This window comes from Tamandua tetradactyla, chromosome 7 (assembly GCF_023851605.1).
Source record: "Tamandua tetradactyla isolate mTamTet1 chromosome 7, mTamTet1.pri, whole genome shotgun sequence".
In the NCBI taxonomy this organism is placed as follows: domain Eukaryota; kingdom Metazoa; phylum Chordata; class Mammalia; order Pilosa; family Myrmecophagidae; genus Tamandua; species Tamandua tetradactyla.
The window spans coordinates 14,389,820-14,408,191 of NC_135333.1; the positions used below are offsets into that span (position 1 = coordinate 14,389,820).

General features: G+C 36.7%; 1 protein-coding gene and 1 long non-coding RNA gene across 10 annotated transcripts in view; one reads left to right on the plus strand and one right to left on the minus strand.

Annotated features, from left to right (window-relative positions):
* CEP170 (centrosomal protein 170) overlaps window positions 1-18,372 on the minus strand; it is a 187,161-nt gene that overhangs the window by 53,797 nt on the left and 114,992 nt on the right. For 7 of the 8 annotated variants that reach the window (XM_077168469.1, XM_077168468.1, XM_077168472.1 and 4 more), the window contains 2 exons: window positions 4,720-4,869; window positions 2,130-2,256 (listed from right to left, as the gene is read on the minus strand). In XM_077168469.1, coding sequence (XP_077024584.1) covers window positions 2,130-2,256; window positions 4,720-4,869 — 277 coding nt within the window. The remainder of the gene's footprint in view (window positions 1-2,129; window positions 2,257-4,719; window positions 4,870-18,372) is intronic. The other variant, XM_077168470.1, reaches the window with a different exon arrangement.
* Window positions 1-18,372, plus strand: part of LOC143690815 (uncharacterized) — a 54,652-nt gene that overhangs the window by 3,475 nt on the left and 32,805 nt on the right. The gene's annotated exons all lie outside the window — the stretch shown is intronic.

The following is an 18,372-nucleotide window of genomic DNA, read 5'->3' on the forward strand; positions in this document are numbered from 1 at the left end:
ATCTACTTTTGAAAAGTGTGGATTTCCTATTAAAACAGAAAACTCAGAACATTAAAAAGGGTTTAAAAAAATTCTAAAGCTGATTAAAATTTTTATTAAAAAACTATGTAAAATGTAACAGGACATCTTATTTAAACAGGGATTTTTAAATTATGGTATTCTGGTATATTGTGTGTGGTGGTTTGGAACTGTATGCATCCCAGAATATCACTTCCTTAGAGCTAATCCATTCCTATGGGTGTAAACCTATTTTAAGTAGGATCTTTTGATGAGCTTACTTCAGTTAAGCATGGCCCAAGGTGGGTCTTAATCTTCTTACTGCCATCCTTTATCAACGGGATGAATACAGAGAAAAAGAGAGAAAGCCAAGGAAGATGAAAACAATGAAATCTGGAAGAGAAGGGAAAGACCAGCAGATGCTGCCACATGCCTTGTCATGTGGCAGAGGATGCAAGTATTGTCAGTAGCCAGTTTTGGGGAAGAAAGCATTGCCCTGATTAAACATTTTCATGGCCTCAAATATGTAAGCTAATGATTTCCCATTATTTAAGCCAAAACTATTTCATGACATCTGCTTTCAGCAGCCTGAGAAACTAAAACATTGGTGCGCACATAGTGACAGATGATCACCTTCTTTTGTTTCGATTGAGTAGAAGCCAATAAGTAAATAAATATTTTGATTTTGCCATGTGATGGAAATCTGACAATATTTAAGAAGGATTCTCTCAACTATCAAATGGATTCTCTCAAAATCAAATGGATTTCTGAAAAAAAGAATACATCTTTTCAGGGAGATAGAAATTAACATATATTGCATTCTTATCTTTTAGGGATAAGTGGGGAAAAGATACTCAATTTAGCTTAGGTAGGGTCTTTTTATCCTTTATAATTCTAAAAGTTAAACATTTAAATTTTATGGCAATACAATGCAAATGATGCAGGTAATCAACCTAACAAATTTACTGATTTAACTTTAATTTAGCAATTAATCATACTATCTTATTTTGTTATTTATTTTTTCATGTGTATATGACTGATCTCCTTACAAATGAAACATCTAAAATGCAGTGTTTTATCTTTTCATATTTTTCTAGCATTTCTCACACTTTTCTGCTGCAAAGAGACACCCAATAAATACATACTTAACAAGAATATTTTAGGATTTAAATGGCGTTATCAGCTTATCTAAATTATTTATCTAAATAAATTCATACAGAACATTAAACAAGAATGAGAAAATGAAGGTACTGTCTATTTTTTTTTTTTAACAAGGATAGAATTTTGGCTTTCACAGCTAATACTTATAAGGCTCTTTAGTAAATTTATCTAGTACCTCTAATTTCTTTGCTTGCCAAAGATAACTGGTTTATGTGGATCAATGTACAAACTACTGTTTTTGCCAAATATTTTTAGTAATACTAGCAATTACTTCCAGTTTCTATGACAAATAAATGATATAGTTTATCTAGTGCACTGCTATGAATGCCGCTCAAATATTTGCTGACTAATATTTATAAAATTCTTAAAACAGATTTCTGGGCTGCCACAAGCCAAAGACAAAATAAATTTCCATTTTCAATAAGAACAAACGTAATAAGAATAAAGCTACAAAGCTATATATAAAATTCTTCTTGAAGTTTTATTTTTAACTAAAAATGTAAATAACTGAACCGTATGATGAATGCATTAGAGGCATATACTTGGGTGGGCTTTTTTTTTAAGTAACTTTTTATTTCCACATCAGTTCACAGAAATATATTAAAAGGTTGTAAAAATTCATATTACACAAATTTGCAAAAGATTTATTACATAAATTCTATTTCATTGAGTGTATGGCACAAAGTAGGTAGTCGATAATTATTACATTAATTAATGGGCCATTTTAGACTTTTTAGCTTATTTTTACCATACGCTTCATCCACTTCATCTCTTTTCCTTCTTTTAATCTTCAGTTAGGATTACACATTAATGATACATGCATTCAAGTCAAAATAAAATCTTATTTTGTAGTACGAGAGTAATACATGAACACTGTTTTTTAAAAACTGTGGCGGAAGAAAGAAAAAGAGAGATACAGAAATAGAGTGAGAAAGAGAAAGAAAGAAAGGAAAGCAAAAAAAAGAAAATACCATTCTCTAAAGGAACAGGTGCCAGCAATTCAATTATCCTTTCTTCTTGATCATGCCTTGTATGATTAGCAGCCAAACTAGCCCACTGCGAAACCCAACGTTTGTTTCCAGATGAAGATGTGCATTCCTAAAGAACAATGAGAGAATGAAATAATGTAGTCTGGTCAAATTTGATTCTCAGGAAACAGAATTCTATTTAGTTACATTAACTTATTATACAAAGCAATATTTAAACTATAAGACCATTTATTAAATTTCCTCGTATATATAGTGAAGATTCTCTAAGCACCTTCTTTTAACTATATGACATTTCATTACTACTATGAATACAACATCTTTTTTTGTTTATTAAATACCAACAATGTTACTAAAACTCTTGGAGCTTAAAATTAACAGGGCTGATAGATAAGCTCAGGTGACTATCATAGCTTTGTGGCTACAACAATGAAGTTAGTACTACTCCATTTAATGGTTCAAAAGCCCAAAGATCTATTCCGAAGTGGTGTATAGCCCTTTAAAATATCTCTAGGAGTAATAATGGTTCTCTTGTCTCTGGGAGTAATAAATATATGTAAGGTAATGTCTTCAGGGATTTCAAAAACAAATCCAAGCCTTTAGACATCTCTCTATAATACTTCATTTCCAAAAGAAGCTAGAAATTATTCAACTTTGAAGAAACTTTGTATAACCAGTCTGGCTCTAGACTTTCCCATGTCTAGATCTGTCCTTAAGGCAAGTGTTCTTTGAGTTCTTATAGTCAAGGGCAAAAATAAATTTAATTCATGATCTGGTCCCACAAAAGAGGGCAATCTAGCCATTCAATATGAAAGATTACGAGGTACGTAAAAAAAAGAAAAGCGTTCCCTCTCACTAAAATTCTAAGCCAAGGCATACTATTGAAACTGGCATGATAACTAGGGAGTGGAAAGCTATGACTGAAATTTTATTTTGAATTATTAGATAAGTATTAGATTAAACATGTCAGAATTACCGTGTTAATGATGATAGGCCAGATACTGATGAAATCAATTATTTCATGCAGACTATTATTTCAAGAAAAGTAGATTAATATAGTAAGTATAGAGAATGATGTAAAATACAATGAATACTTTGGAGTATTTTTACAGGAATAAACTAACACTTGCTGTGGTACTACTAGACCTATTCCCATCATGCTAAGAACACCCACTCATAACAGAGTGGGTTTCACTGACAGACTCTTAATTTTGATCTACTGGCCTGTTTAGGTGACTCCTTCTTAGGCACATATATACTAGAGTTACATATAAATTTTACTTGGCATAGTTTGAAGGGATTGAGAAGAGAAGACAGAACCTTTCTGTAAAAATCAGAATATCTAGACACTGCCTTGCATGAACATCACCTGCTCACATAAGTATTATTAAATATCTTCTAAAAACAGAAACCAGAATAAAAATTGTTCAAGATCAAGGGGGGAAAGAACACTAATGTACAATAATTGCTCTGATAGTTTTCAGGAAATGGCAACCATAAAAGGAAAATTTTAACATTAATAAGCAAACACTGGTCTATTTACTTGTCCACAAAATAAATATTTTATTTTATACTAATGTAAACATTTTACTTGTATTTTGCTTATTTGTGCTTTAAGATTTTTATTCTGTTTATAGTTTATATTTATGTACCATTTGTATGTTTTAAAATGAACTAATTTCCTGAGAGGTAGTACAGCATATGAGTTAAGTTAAGGCTTTTTAAGGTTCAAATTATGGCTCCATTTGGTACTAGTTTGTGAGATCTTGGCCAAGTTAATCTCTATGAACTTCAGTTTCCTTGTAAGTAAAATAGCACACAGAAAGTTTTCACTGAATGTTAGCTCTTATTTGAATAAATTACAATTAATTCTTCTGACCTATATGCATGTTTTACTGCATTTCTATGGAATGAAATTAGTATCTTTCCCAGTCAGTAAATAAACATAAATCTCAAGCAAGTGCTGAGTGCATATACCTCAGGCAGGTACTATACTGAGTGCTCTATGTACTTCACTAAACATCCTGTAAGTAGGTTTTACTAAAATTCTATTTGTGTAAGATGAGGAAATTGAAGATAAAAGAGGTGAAGTGACTGAATCAAAGTCACTCAGCTAGTAAATGGCAGTTATAGGATTTGAACTCAGGTTTTTCTAGCTCTCCTATACCATACTGACTCCACACCTATGTTAACCAAGTCATTCTTGATTTAATATCACATTATTTTAATTACATGTTGGGTTGTAGTGCTCTGGCATTTATTTATGTATATAAGTGTTATCTATCAGGCACTTGCTTCTTCATGTTTTCTGGCATGTATACTTGTCTTTCCATTCCAAATACATGACCTCCTAGAAGGTATAAGCAGTGTATATTCTTCCTTCATCTCACTATACCAATTATAGCAATGAGCATATAGCTCAGTAAATGCTTACTGAAATTTAACATCTTTATTGACTAAAGAATATTAATTTAAAAGGAGAGTAACAAAATGTAAAGCTCAATTAATTAATAAATGACACAATTTATATTTTATGCATGTAAATTTATATAAAATACAAGGAAGAGATGTATACCTCTGAGTTGTGAAATCCAGGTATACTCAGTGGTTTTCTTTCTTCCATTACTACTGTAGCAGAATTGAGAGCCCAATCTTTTACCAGATCTTTATGTATTTCATTGATAATAGGCCTATTATAATCCTGATTGTCATCTACTCCAAAGACCTAGGGGGATAAAATTATTATAAATGAAAGTGGAAAGCCTGAGCACCAGATTAATATGTGGATTTTGTTAATTTCACAGGCAAATAGAAATATTCTCAATTAATTTGGGTAGGTCATTTCAATAATGAGGAAAACTTGTTTAATGACAGGGTAACATCCAACTGCAGTGATGGCTGGAGAGAAAAACAGGATAGGGACAATTTATATAAGCGCCAACTCTTCTCATAAAATATATAGCAAATACAGTTTGATAATATAGGAAATATTCAAGATACTACATTTAATTTGTTAAAAGATGTTAATAATGTTGCTAAACATCATAATAATGCAAGAGTCAGGAAAGAGCACCTCCTCAGCTTGTTTTCAGTTTTGTTTCTATGCTCTATTATATTTGAGAAGCATGCTGAAAAACTATAAAGGTATGGCTGATTTTTTCTGCTTCTTTGATAACAAATGTTTAACATTATAAGTTAAGTTTATAATTCTAATTGATCAAGTTCCCAAATAACAGATTTTATTGTATACTCTATATAGAGTAAAGCATAATTCTCAAACTTCATTAGGCCTAACAATCTCCTAAAGAGCTTGGCTTGAAATGTAGATTCCTGGCCCTCATCATACAGATCAGCAGTAATTTCAGTGAGTAGGCTATTTGTGATCAATATTTTTTAAATATTCTAAATACAAAGGTCAATAATCACAAACTTTTATAAAGGGCAAGACCTGAGTCTTACTAATTTCCTGGTACATAGTAAGGCTCTGGACATTGACAAACAGACTAAGAAGAGGTTTAACTAAATAAACTTAACATTACATTTTACTATTAATCCCTTCTTGGTTACCAACACTTATTCTTTACAGCCATAAGTTGTGGATCGCATCACTACAATCAAGAAAAATACTATGATTTTAATGAGCAATTTGTAGAAAGAATCTTCAAAATATACCCTGAAACTTTCATTTTCTGTAAGAAAGGAAAAATACCTTAGGCTAAACTGTTTTCTATAAATTGTTTTATTTGTCATACAGTACAGCTATCTGATAAATTTTGAAGTCCACATTTAGTAGGAGAGACACCAGATTTCAAATTCACCAAAACTTGGAAATTTTACCACTAGCTGGCCTTATTACTTAAAAGTTAATTTGAAATAACTATACAGTTTCAAGAATTATAAGATTCAATATTCTGTTGAACCACTCAATATTCAAATTATATTTGTTTAAGAGCAAATTGTATATTTCTAATGTTAAATCAAACAGTTTCATTAATACATACTTCTTAAAATGTACTTGGAAATTTACTTTTTTGTATAATATTTCACAATTAAGAAACATTAAAAAAATACATAGCAGCACAGTGAACTGAAGGGAATAAACAAAATGGCTTCACTTTGCTAAACATTAGAAAGATCTAAAATGAAGACCAGTAAAAAATAGTGAGTATACCTTTCTGAGTCCTCTCTCTTTAATTCCACTTGTAAAGAAAGTTAATTAGAGATTTCTGGCTTTAAAAAAATCAGGTTATTTCTAATGCAAGACATTTTCTTCTCCCAAATTTGGTGAAGTTTGTTTCCTTATTTTTATAATCACTAACTCAAGTGTGGAAGTGAAAGGTAAACTATAACCCTGTGGGATTATGTGAATTTATGCATTTTTTTGGCATGTTAATTTAGAAATGACCTTAAGCGATTATCTGATTTGAGGATACTTAATCCTTATCCATACTCAAACCTTGTCTTTCTTCAAAATCTTAGCACCGACTTTTTCAAATAAAATATAACAAACCTCTCCAAATTATTCTGATACTATTTTCAAATAACAAAAAAACAAATCCTAATGCTTTTGGGGAAGAGAAGTTAAGTTAAAGTGCATGGAAAGAGCACTTAGATGACATTCTACAAATTCCTTTCAATGTACTAAGGATAGCTATAAATATCTGTTATAGAAATAATACTTATTTTACAAAGAAGGGCCTAAAGTACTAATATATTAAGGGTCCAAAGTTCATATATATATATATTTTTTTTTAACATGGGCAGACTTGGTAATCGGATCTGGGTCTCTGGTATGGCAGGTGAGAATTCTGCCACTGAGCCACAACTGCACCAGCCTCACACACACACACACACATATTTTTAATTGACAAACAAAACAACATACAAACTTGAACATTCTTAACATATGAACATTCCATTCTTGGTGTATAATCAATGGGTCACGATATCATCACATAGTTGAATAGTCATCAGCATGATCATTTCGTAGGATATTTGCATTACTCCAGAAAAAGGAATAAAAAGGAAAAAAAACAAAAAATTCATACATACCATACACCCCTTACCCCTTCCTCTCATTGACCACAAGTATTTCCACCTACCCAATATATTTTAAACTTTGTTCCCCCTATTCTTTTTCCTACACCCCTTACCACTGCCTTTCATTGATTACTAGTATTTCAATCTACTCAATTTATTTTAACATTTATTCCCCCATTATTTATTTATTTTTAATCCATATTTTTTACTCATCTGTCCCTACTGTAGATAAAAGGAACGTCAGACACAAGGTTTTCATAATCACACAGTCACATTGCAAAAGCTATATCATTATATAATCATCTTCATGAAACATGGCTACTGGAAAACAGTTCTACAGTTTCAGGCACTTCCCTCTAGCCTTGCTAATATACCTTAAACTAAAAAGGGAATATCTATATATGCAAAAGAAATAAATTGCCAACAAAGAATTTTATATCCATAAAGACATTTTTTCAAAAATAAGGGAGAGAGTAGCTAGTAAACAGCCAGGAACCGTGGAACAACTGTGGAGGGATATCTGCAACCGGACACACATCATAAACCAGTCTGGAAAGGGTGCAAGGGCTGAGATCACAGCATAGAACTATAAGTAAAGCTTCCAAACTTCGGAGCTGATACCCCTTCCCCAATGGGACAACAGGCTGCTGGAGACACTTCCTGGTGGGGAAAAGCAGACTCTACTAGGAGCAAGGAAGATAACTTAACCAATCTTCAACTGCAGTTTTTTTTTTTTTTGCATGGGTAGGCACCAGGAATCAAACCCGGGTCTCTGGCATGACAGGTGAGAATTCCATTTGCAGTTTTAATTAACAAATCTGGACTGCATAATATAAACTCCAAGCTTAGATACACCTAGAGAAAGCAGAAAATTAACCCTGAGGTCTGTCTCTCCTGGCAGAGTGGAGAAGGGGCTGATGAAAAAAAAAAAAAAAAACAAAAAATACAGAGGCTTCTAGAATTAGCTGAGCTCAAAATACTGGAAAAGAGCTGCGTCCCTCTATAAAACCAGATACCAACTCCCAAAGGGGCTGGGCACTGGCTCTGAAAGGGATTTTAATTTTGTTTCTCTCCCTTTATTTTCCCTTTTTAAAAAAATTTATCTGCACTGATGCAGGCAAGGGTAGAGTTAAAAGTAACAAGTCAAATGAAAAAGATAATTTTCAAAAGAGTAAATCTTCCCCAAGACGAAAGAGGGGAAGTAGCACTCATTCAAAGAAGTCAGACCCCAGGGACTAGGAATCAAAAATAGCTTAAGTATGCCATCCACCTAAGCTTCTGTCTCAACCACACTCCCAGGAGGGCTGAGGATGAAATAAATGGCACCACTTTACACAGAGGGAAGCTATGGGCAAACAATCACAACCTGCTGGGCATGATATGAAAACCATAGTCTACAGGCTCCACAGGAAAGTCAGACAACCTGATGGGTCTCATCCTCGGGGGAACTAATACTGATAACATTCTCCTCCTGAGACCTGTGCCTCCCTCTCTGGGAAAATCAAATTGGGGTCATCATATTTGGGGAGACCCTCATCAAAAAAAGGCTCCATATAGGCAGGAAAGGAACCAGAAAAACAAAAGCTGAAAAATTTTGAACAGTTAAACAGGAGCTATGTTAGAGCTTTAGTATAGGGTGAACTGAACACCAAAAAAACAGAGAACAAAGCCAATCACCAAGAAAACCCCAGTTAAAAGAGTGAAAATAACCTCCAGAATAATTTAATCAAGGAAATCAGATTCTGAGCTACCACCCAAAAATTACGGATCCTACTAGGATAAATGAGGATATGGCCCAGTCAAAGGAACAAACTAACACTTTAAATGAGATGAAACAGTTGAAACAACTGTTTATATAACATCATAGTTAATGTTCAATCAAACATGCAAACGAGGGGAGGGAAGATATGGCAAAAGACATGAAAGATAACAAAGATGATATTGGGTGAATATAAAGAAGAACTTGAAAGCTTGAGAAACAAATGGTAGAACTTATGGGAGTGAAAGGCACAATAGAAGAGATGAAAAACATGATGGAGACTTACACCAGTAAACCTGAAGAGGCAGAAGAAAGGAATACTGAACTAGAAATCTGAAATCCTACACTCAAAAACATACAGGGAAAAGAATGGAAAAGTATGAACAGGGGAATTAAATGACGACATGAAGCACACAAATAAACGTATTATGGGTGTCCCAGAAGGAAAAGAGAGGGAAATGGGACAGAAAGAATAATGCAGGAAATCATCACTGAAAATTTCCCATCTCTTATGAAAGATAAAAAATTGCAGATCCAAGAGACGCAACATATCCCAAACAGAATGCATCCACAAAGACCTACTCCAAGACACTAATCAGACTGCTAAATGTCAAAGACACATAATAATGAAAGCAGCAAGGGAAACGTGATCCATCACATACAAGTCAACCATGATAAGACATACGCATATTTCTCAACAGAAACATTGGGGGTAAGAAGACAATGGTATGATATATTTAAGACACGGCAAAAAGAAACAAAAAACCCAAAAAAAACCCAAAAAAACTGCCAACCAAGATTTCTATATCCAGGGAAATTGTCTTTAAAAATGAGGGAGAGTTTAAGATATCTGCAGATGGTCATTGAGTGACTATGTAACTAAGAGACCAATTCTACAAGAAATACTAGAGGGAGCACTGCTGCAGATAGGAAATGACAGGTGAGAGAGGACTGGAGAAAAGAAGAGAAATGAAGAATACCAATAAACGTGAAAAGAGAAAAAAAATATGACATATAAACCCCAAAAGACAAACTGGATTATCTACATGCTGCCTACAAGAGACACTTTGGACACAAGGACAAAAACAGATTGAAAGTGAAAGGTTAGAAAAAGAATTTCATGCAAACAACAACCAGAAAAGTACAGGGGTAGCTACACTAACATTAGACAAAACAGACTTCAAATGTAAAAGAATTAGAAAAGACAAAGAAGGATATTATGTATTAAGAAAAGTAACAATTCATTAAGAAGACATAACAATCTTAAATATTTATGCACCTACAGATTGGCGAACAATGGTGTATACTTTTTGTGCTGCTACAAAAAGTAACAATGTCGTGAGGCATGCAACAATGTGAATGAACCTGTGGGACATCTGGTGAGACAAAATAAGCCAGAAACAAAACAACAACAATGGTATGGTCACCTTTAAAAAATGCTTATAAGAAAACAGGGGGCTAGATTGAAAGCTTTTAGAGAAGATACATTAAGTCCTGAGTGGTGATTATTATTTCTGGATTTTGAGAGGCTGTTTATATATATAACCTGATATTTAGAGATGAGAAAGAAGTCAAACAGGTTGGGGTTAAAGTAATTCAGAACACAGGGATAAGGAAGACAGTGTCCATATTTTAGAACCATACATACTCTTTGAGACCAATGGAAGAAAGGGTTATTTGATTTGGAATTGAAATTTTCTGTACTGGATAATCTCATTCTACCTATCTGTATGACTCATTTGAACAACTGAAACACGGAAGTACAGAATAAGAAAGAAGTCCTTTAATCCTGTATAGATTATTGTAATACCTGGAAACATCCTAGAGTACATTAAGCAGATAATCAAAAAGTATTGGCAAAATCCCCTGAGGGAGGGGAGAAAAACTATGGAAATCTTAAATCAGAATCCCCTGATACTATGTCAAACTTTAGGGATATCCAACCCTAATCAATAGGCCATGCCTGCGATCATGAAGCATGCTCTTGTGAAGTTTATGCAGGTAGCATAGAAACTTAGACTACCTATAGGTATGCCTAAGGGTTACTTCTGGAGGACCTCTGTTATTGCTCAGATGTGACCTTAGTCTCTCTAAGCTCAACTCTGCCAGTGAAATCATTGCCCTCCCCCCTATGTAGGATATGACATCCAGGGGTGAAAGTCTCCCTGGCGACATGGGAGAGGACTCCCAGGGATGAATTCAGACCTGGCACGGTGGAATCAATAATTACATTCTGACAAAAGGGGGAAAAGAAGTGTAATTAATAAAGCATCAGTGGCAGAGAGAGTTCAAATAGAGTTGAGAGGTTGCTCTTACACAAGCTTCAGGTAGACCTTGCTACCTATTCTAATCTGACATCCCCTAATCAGGACTATTCCCAACAATCCTAAGGAATACCTAGGACAATATATAAGATTCCACAAGGGTTCCAGGCACTAGAGGAACTTTCTAGAAACCTACAACCTCCAGATGGATGACTGGTCCAGATAAGCCCTGAAACCTAGCCCAGCCTCTCAAGAACATCAGATAGTTTCATCTTCCTACCCCATATTAGGGACAGACACTTCTCATATCAAAAATTTAGAATCACCATAGCCCAAACAACCCCAATGAGAGTATGGAAAGAGCGAAGGTGATGGTGGAATTTTACATAGAAGATAGGACTTAACAAATGAATACGAATGCTGAATCATTAAATTGATACCTCTCTTAGTCTCCAGTATTTTAGAGCAACTAGAAGTAAAAACCTTAAATTGTGCAACTGTAACCCATGTCAAAATCGGAAATATGTTCTACAATTAAATGTGGGGCTGTGCTTTGAAATTCATAGCTTTTTTGTATATATTTATTGTTCATAAAAAAAGAAGGAAAAAAATTGTGATGATAAAAAAGTACTTAAGCCCGTTAGCCTCCTATATTCTATAGCACCTAGAAAGAAAAATATGAGAGGATTGTATGGTAACCCATGACAAACTCTACTATCTATCCTGTAACCACTGTTTGAAGAGTGCTTTGAAAACTATTGCTTTTTTATTTCTTTGCTTTGTATATACCATACAATAAAAAACATTAAAAAAAATTTATGCACTGAGCCAGAGCGCCCCAAAATAAGTGAGGCAAATACTGCCAAAACTGAAGGGAGAAGTAGACACTCTACAATAATAGCTGGAAACTTCAATTTACCTCTCTTATCAATGGATAGAACATCTAAACAGAGCTTCAATAAATGAACAAGGATTTTGAATAATATGATAAACTATACTTATTATGAAAGCAGAGAAAGCGATCCATCACATAAAAACAAAGCTTGATCACACTATGTTCAGCTTTCTCAGCAGGAACCATGACAACCCACAACAGCAGGATTTTTCTCAAGTATTCATGGATCATTCTCAAGGACAAATCATATAGTGGGTCACAAAGCAAGTCTCAATAAATTAAAAAGATTTAAGTTATACAAAGACTTTCTCAGATCATAATGGAATGAAGTTGGAAATCAGTAAGAGGCAGAGGGCCAGAAAATTCAGAAATATATGGAGGCTAAACAACACACTCTTTAAACACCCAGTGGGTTAATGAAGAAATTACAAGAGAATCAGTAAATACCTTAAGGCAAATGAAAATGAAAACAAAACATACTAAACCTTAAGGCAGTGCTGAGAGAGAAAATTATTGCCTTAAATGCCTATATTAAAACAGAAGACGAAAAACTGAGGAATTAATTGTTCACCTGAAAGAATTACAGAAAGAACAGCAAACTAACCCCAAAGCAAACAGGAGGAAAGAAATAACAAAGATTAGAGCAGAAACAAATGAAATTGAGAATATGGAAACAATAGAGTAAAGCAATAAAACCAGAAGTTGATAAAATTGGAGAAAATGAATAAAATCGATAGATCATTAGCTAGTCTGACATAAAAGAGAAAGGATGCAAATAACTAAAATAAGGAATGGGAGAGGGGACATAACCACTGACACTGCAGAAATAAAAGCGGTAATGAGAGAATACTATGAGCAACCATATATTAATAAAGTAGACAATGTAGAAGATATGGATAACTTCCTAGAAAAGTATGAACAACTGACATTGACTCAAGAAGAAACAGATGACCTCAACAAACCAATCACAGGTAAGGAGAATGAATCAGTAATAAAAAACCTACCAAAAAAGAAAGAAAGAAAAGTATAGGACCAGATGGCTTCATATGTGGATTCTATGAAGTATTCAATAAAGAATTAGTAACAATCCTGCTCAATCTCTTCAAAAAAACTGAAGAGAAGGGAAAGCTAGGTAACTCAGTCTATGAAGCCAACGTCATCCTAATACCAAAGCCAGAGAAAGATACTACAAGAAGAAAGCACAGATCAATCTCCTTAACATATATAGATGCAAAAATCCTCAACAGAATATTTGCAAATCAAATCTAGCAGCACAGTAAAAGAATTATCTACCTTGAACAAGTGGGATTTATTCCGGGTATGCAAGGCTGGTTCAACAGAAGAAAACCAATTTATGTACTATACCACATCAATAAATCACAGTAGAAAAACTACATGATCATCTAGACGCAGAAAAGGCATTTGACAAAATTCAACATCCTTTCTTGAGGAAAACACTTCAAAGGATAGGAATAGAAGGAAACTCCCTCTACATGATAAAGAGAATATATGAAAAACCTACAGCTAACATCAATAACTCAATGGGGAAGGACTGAAAGCTTTCCCAGTAAGATCAGGAATCAGACAAGCATGACCACTGTCACCACTGTTATTCAACATTGTGCCTGAAGTTCTAGAGAGAGCAATTGAACAAGAAACAGAAATAAATGGCATCCAAACTGGAAAGGAAGAAGTAAAACTCTCACTGTTTGCAGATGGCTAGCTGCTGGAACGCAACACACCAGAGAAAGACTGGCTTTTAATAAAAGGGGATTTATTTCATTAATTCTTCAGAGGAAAGGCAGCTAACTTTCATCTGAGGTTCTTGCTTATGAGGGAAGGCAAAGGATGGTCTCTGTTGGCCTTCTCTCCAGGTCTCTTGGTTCCAACAACTTTCCCCAGGGGTGATTTCTCTTTGCATCTCCAAAGGCCTGGGCTGAGCTGCGAATGCTGAGATGAGGTATGCTGAGCTGCTTGGGTTATGCTACGTTGCGTTCTCTCATTTAAGCACCAGCTAATTAAGTCAAACATCATTCACTGCAGCAGGCATGCCTCCTATATGACTGCAGATGTAAATCAGCAACAGATGAGGTTCATGTACCATCCACAACAGAACTAGGTGGCTTCACCTGGCCAAGTTGACAACCGAATCTAACTACCACATGTCCACCCCTTCTCAACTCGGCAACTATGTGCATCACCTTAAATTGGAGTTTGCAGAGTGAGAACCATGGAAACTTGGGTCTGAAGCCAAGAAACCTCAGCCAGGAGAGTGGACCCACCCATATACATGGAGAGGGTGAGTTTACACTGAAGGGCAAGGATGAACCTCCCACCTTATTGCAGTGGAAGAGGTGTAAAAAATTCTCTTCAGGCTGTGGTCCTGTGAATCTCAAAACAAGTTATCTGAAGCCAATATGCAAAGGAGGACAGTCACAGGATCCAAAGGGAGAAACTGGAAGGAAAACCTGCAGGGCAAACACCATTGGATTTCAAAGTCTAAAAGTCATTTATCCTTCGGCTTTAGAAAGTGGCAGCTCCACCCTTTCCAAGGGACTATGCAGTGGCCCGCCTCTTTCCAAATCAACGTTGGGGAATACTGAGGAGACCACCTTTTTCTCAGCTCCACTCTCTCCAGGCATCAGGGCCACGCCTGGGCTCTCTGCCAATTCTGGGGCACACGCTCAACCCCTCTATGTGGTGGCAGCCAGGCTCTCCCCAGTCCTCCAAGGAGCGTGCTGTACCTTCTCCAAGGCCTGAGGCTGGACAACTCTTCCACTGCAATAAGGTGGGAGGTTCATCCTCGCCCTTCAGGGTAAACTCACCCTCTCCATGTATATGGGTGGGTCCACTCTCCTGGCTGAGGTTTCTTGGCTTCAGACCTGAGTTTCCATGGTTCTCACTCTGCAAACTCCAATTTATCCCTTTGTGTTCCACTTGTCCAGATTGGTAGTAGTTCCATTTACACCAAGTCTCTTCAAACACTCCAAGACTTCATCATTCTCTTCACAGTTGCTCCAAAATCTTCCCTTTAGCCATCAAAAAAACCATTCCAACATGTCTAGTATTTGCAAACCACAGCAGCACCCCACTCTCTGGTACCAAATCTGTTCTAGTTTGCTAGCTGCCGGAATGCAACACACCAGAGACGGATTGGCTTTTAATAAAAGGGGATTTACTTCATTAATTCCTCAGAGGAAAGGCAGCTAACTTTCATCTGAGGTTCTTGATTACGTGTGAAGGCACAGGATGGTCTTGGCTGGCCTTCTCTTCTGGTCTCTGGGTTCCAACAACTTTCCCCGGGGTGATTTCTCTCTGCATCTCCAAAGACCTGGGCTGAGCTGTGAGTGCTGAGATGAGGTATGCTGAGCTGCTTGGGCTGTGCTACATTGTGCTGTCTCATTCAAGCACCATCCAATTAAGTCAAACATCATTCACTGCAGCAGGCACACCTCCTAGTTCACTGCAGATGGAAATCAGCAACAGAGGAGCTTCATGTACCATTGGCTCATGTCCACAGCAACAGAACTAGGTGGCTTCACCTGGCCAAGTTGACAAATGACTCTAACTACCACACTACACGTAGAAAATTCTTAAAAATCTACCACAAAGCGAAGAGAGCTAATAAATGAGCACAACAGAGTGGCAGAGTAGAAGATCAACACCTAAATACCAGCAGTGTTTCTACACAATAATAACGAGCATTCTGAGGAGGAAATCAAGAAAAGAGTTTTATTTACACTAGCAACCAAAAGAATCAAATATTTAGGAATAAATAAAACCAAGGCCAGAAAAGACCTATATGCCGAAAACTACAATTACTAAAGGAAATCAAAGAACACCTAATTAAATGAATGGATATACCTTGCTCATGGATTGGGAGACTAAATATAGTTATTGTATTAGTCAGGGTTCTCTAGAGAAAAAGAATGAACAGGGAACACTCACAAACATAAAATTTATAAAAGTGTCTCACATGACCATGGGAATGCAGAATCAAAATCCATAGGAGAGGCTGTGAAGCTGACAGTTCTGATGGAGGGTCTAGGCAAACTCCACAGGAGAAGCTCGCCAGCTGAAGCAGGAAGAACAGGCTATCGCTTCTGAAACCTCCTTAAAAGGCTTCCAGTGATTAGACTGAGCATCACTCATTGCAGAAGACACTCCCCATGGCTGATTACAAGTGAAATCAGCTGTGGATGCAGCTGACGTGATCATGATTTAATTCTATGAAATGTCCTCATTGCAACAGACAGGCCAGTACTTGCCCAACCAGACGAACAGGCCAGTACTTGCCCAACCAGACAAACAGGTCACCACTTGGCCAAGTTGACACATGAACCTGACCATGACAGTCCACCCCTTGTCAACTTGGCAGCTATATATATCACCTTAAACCATATCTAATTTCTAAATAAAAAACATTAAAACGCACATTTTTTTTTTCTTTCACCTAACAATACTCAACTGTCCTGCATATAACTGGAAACACGTTAACTCTCTCCAGAATAGGGTGCAAGTCCTTGGATAATATTTATTCTTAAACTTGATATCTTACAACTTAAATAGTATAACAGGAAGAAAACAGCATCACAGTCCTCATTTCTGCAACTGATCATGAGGTCATAGTTCATATTTATCACTACCTTCTTTCACTACCCATTCTATGTTCTCATCACCCTCAGCAAGCACTTCAGCTGGCCGTGGTTCTTTGCCTGGTGGGGTGACCCAAACCTTCATTCCTGAAGTTTCAGAGCCAAGTGGTAGTTCTGCCTGGATTGGGATGTTGCAGTTTTCCATTGATTTTAATCATAGGGCATGGTAGTACTAAAAGATGTCCTAGGGGATCTCCTATATTCCAAGAAAACTCTTCTTCACCTCCATTGTGTAGCTGCAGTCCTATTTCCCCCTGATAGTCAGGATCAATCACCCCAGACAATAATGCAATACCCTTTCTGGATTGTTGATCCAGGGGCATGAGTAGCCCAAAGTGACCAGGTGGTAATCTTAGATTCCAGTTCAATGGAATCATTGTTGTTTCTCCTGGTGGAAGCATTCCCCCTTTTGGAACTAAAACCTGTAGACCAGCAGAGCTCAGGGATGCAGGGACAGGAAGCAAAAATTTTCCTAGTGGGTCACTAGGGATAATTGTGAATGGTGCCACTCCCATTTTCACCCCTTGGTTCCTGGACCCATGGATACTGGCTATGGGAGAAAGAGCACAATACAGCAAACGCTGATTCAGAGCATATACAGCATCCTGGAGGATAGTACCCCAGCCCTTCAAGGTATTGCCACTTAGTTGGCAGTGTGATTGAGTTTTTAAAAGGCTATTCCACCGTTCTATCAATCCAGCTGCTTCTGGATGATGGGGAACATGGTAAGACCAAAGAATTCCATGAGCATGTGCCCATTCCCGCACTTCACTGGTGTGTGTGTTCCACCATGATGATGGATAAGGCATTCTGTAAGCCCATGGATGGTAGTTTTGGTAGAGGCATTGAGCGCAGGAAAAGTAAACCCATATCCAGAGTATGTGTATATTCTAGTTAGAACAAATTGCTGCCCCTTTCATGAAGGGAGTGGTCCAATGTAATCAACCTGCCACCATGCAGCTGGCTGATCACCTTGGAGAATGGTGCCATATTGAGGGTTGAGTGTGGGTCTCTGCTGCTGGCAGATTGGGCACTCAGCAGTGGCTGTAGCCAAGTTAGCCTTGCTGAATGGAAGTCTATGTTGCTGAGCCCATGCATAACCTCCATCCTACCACCATGATCACTTTGTTTATGATCCTACTGGGCAATGACAGGAGTTGCTGGGGAAAGAACTGGTATCCACAGAACAGGTCATCTTATCTACTTGATTATTAAACTTTCCTCTGCTGAAGTCACCCTCTGGTGCGCATTCATATGGGACACAAATATGTTCATGTTTTTAGCCCACTCAGAAAGGTCTATCCACATACTTCTTCCCCAGACCTCTTTGTCACCAATTTTCCAATTACGGTCTTTCCAAGTCCCTGACCATCCAGCCAAACCATTAGCAACAGCCCATGAGTCAGTATACAAACGCACCTCTGGCCAGTTTTCCTTCCAAACAAAATGGACAACCAGGTGCACTGCTCGAAGTTCTGCCCACTGGAAGGATTTCTCCTCACCACTGTCCTTCAAGGACACCCCAGAAAGGGGCTGTAGTGTTACAGCTGTCCACTTTCGGTTGTGACCTGCATATTATGCTGAACCATCTGTAAACCAGACCCTGAGTTCTCTC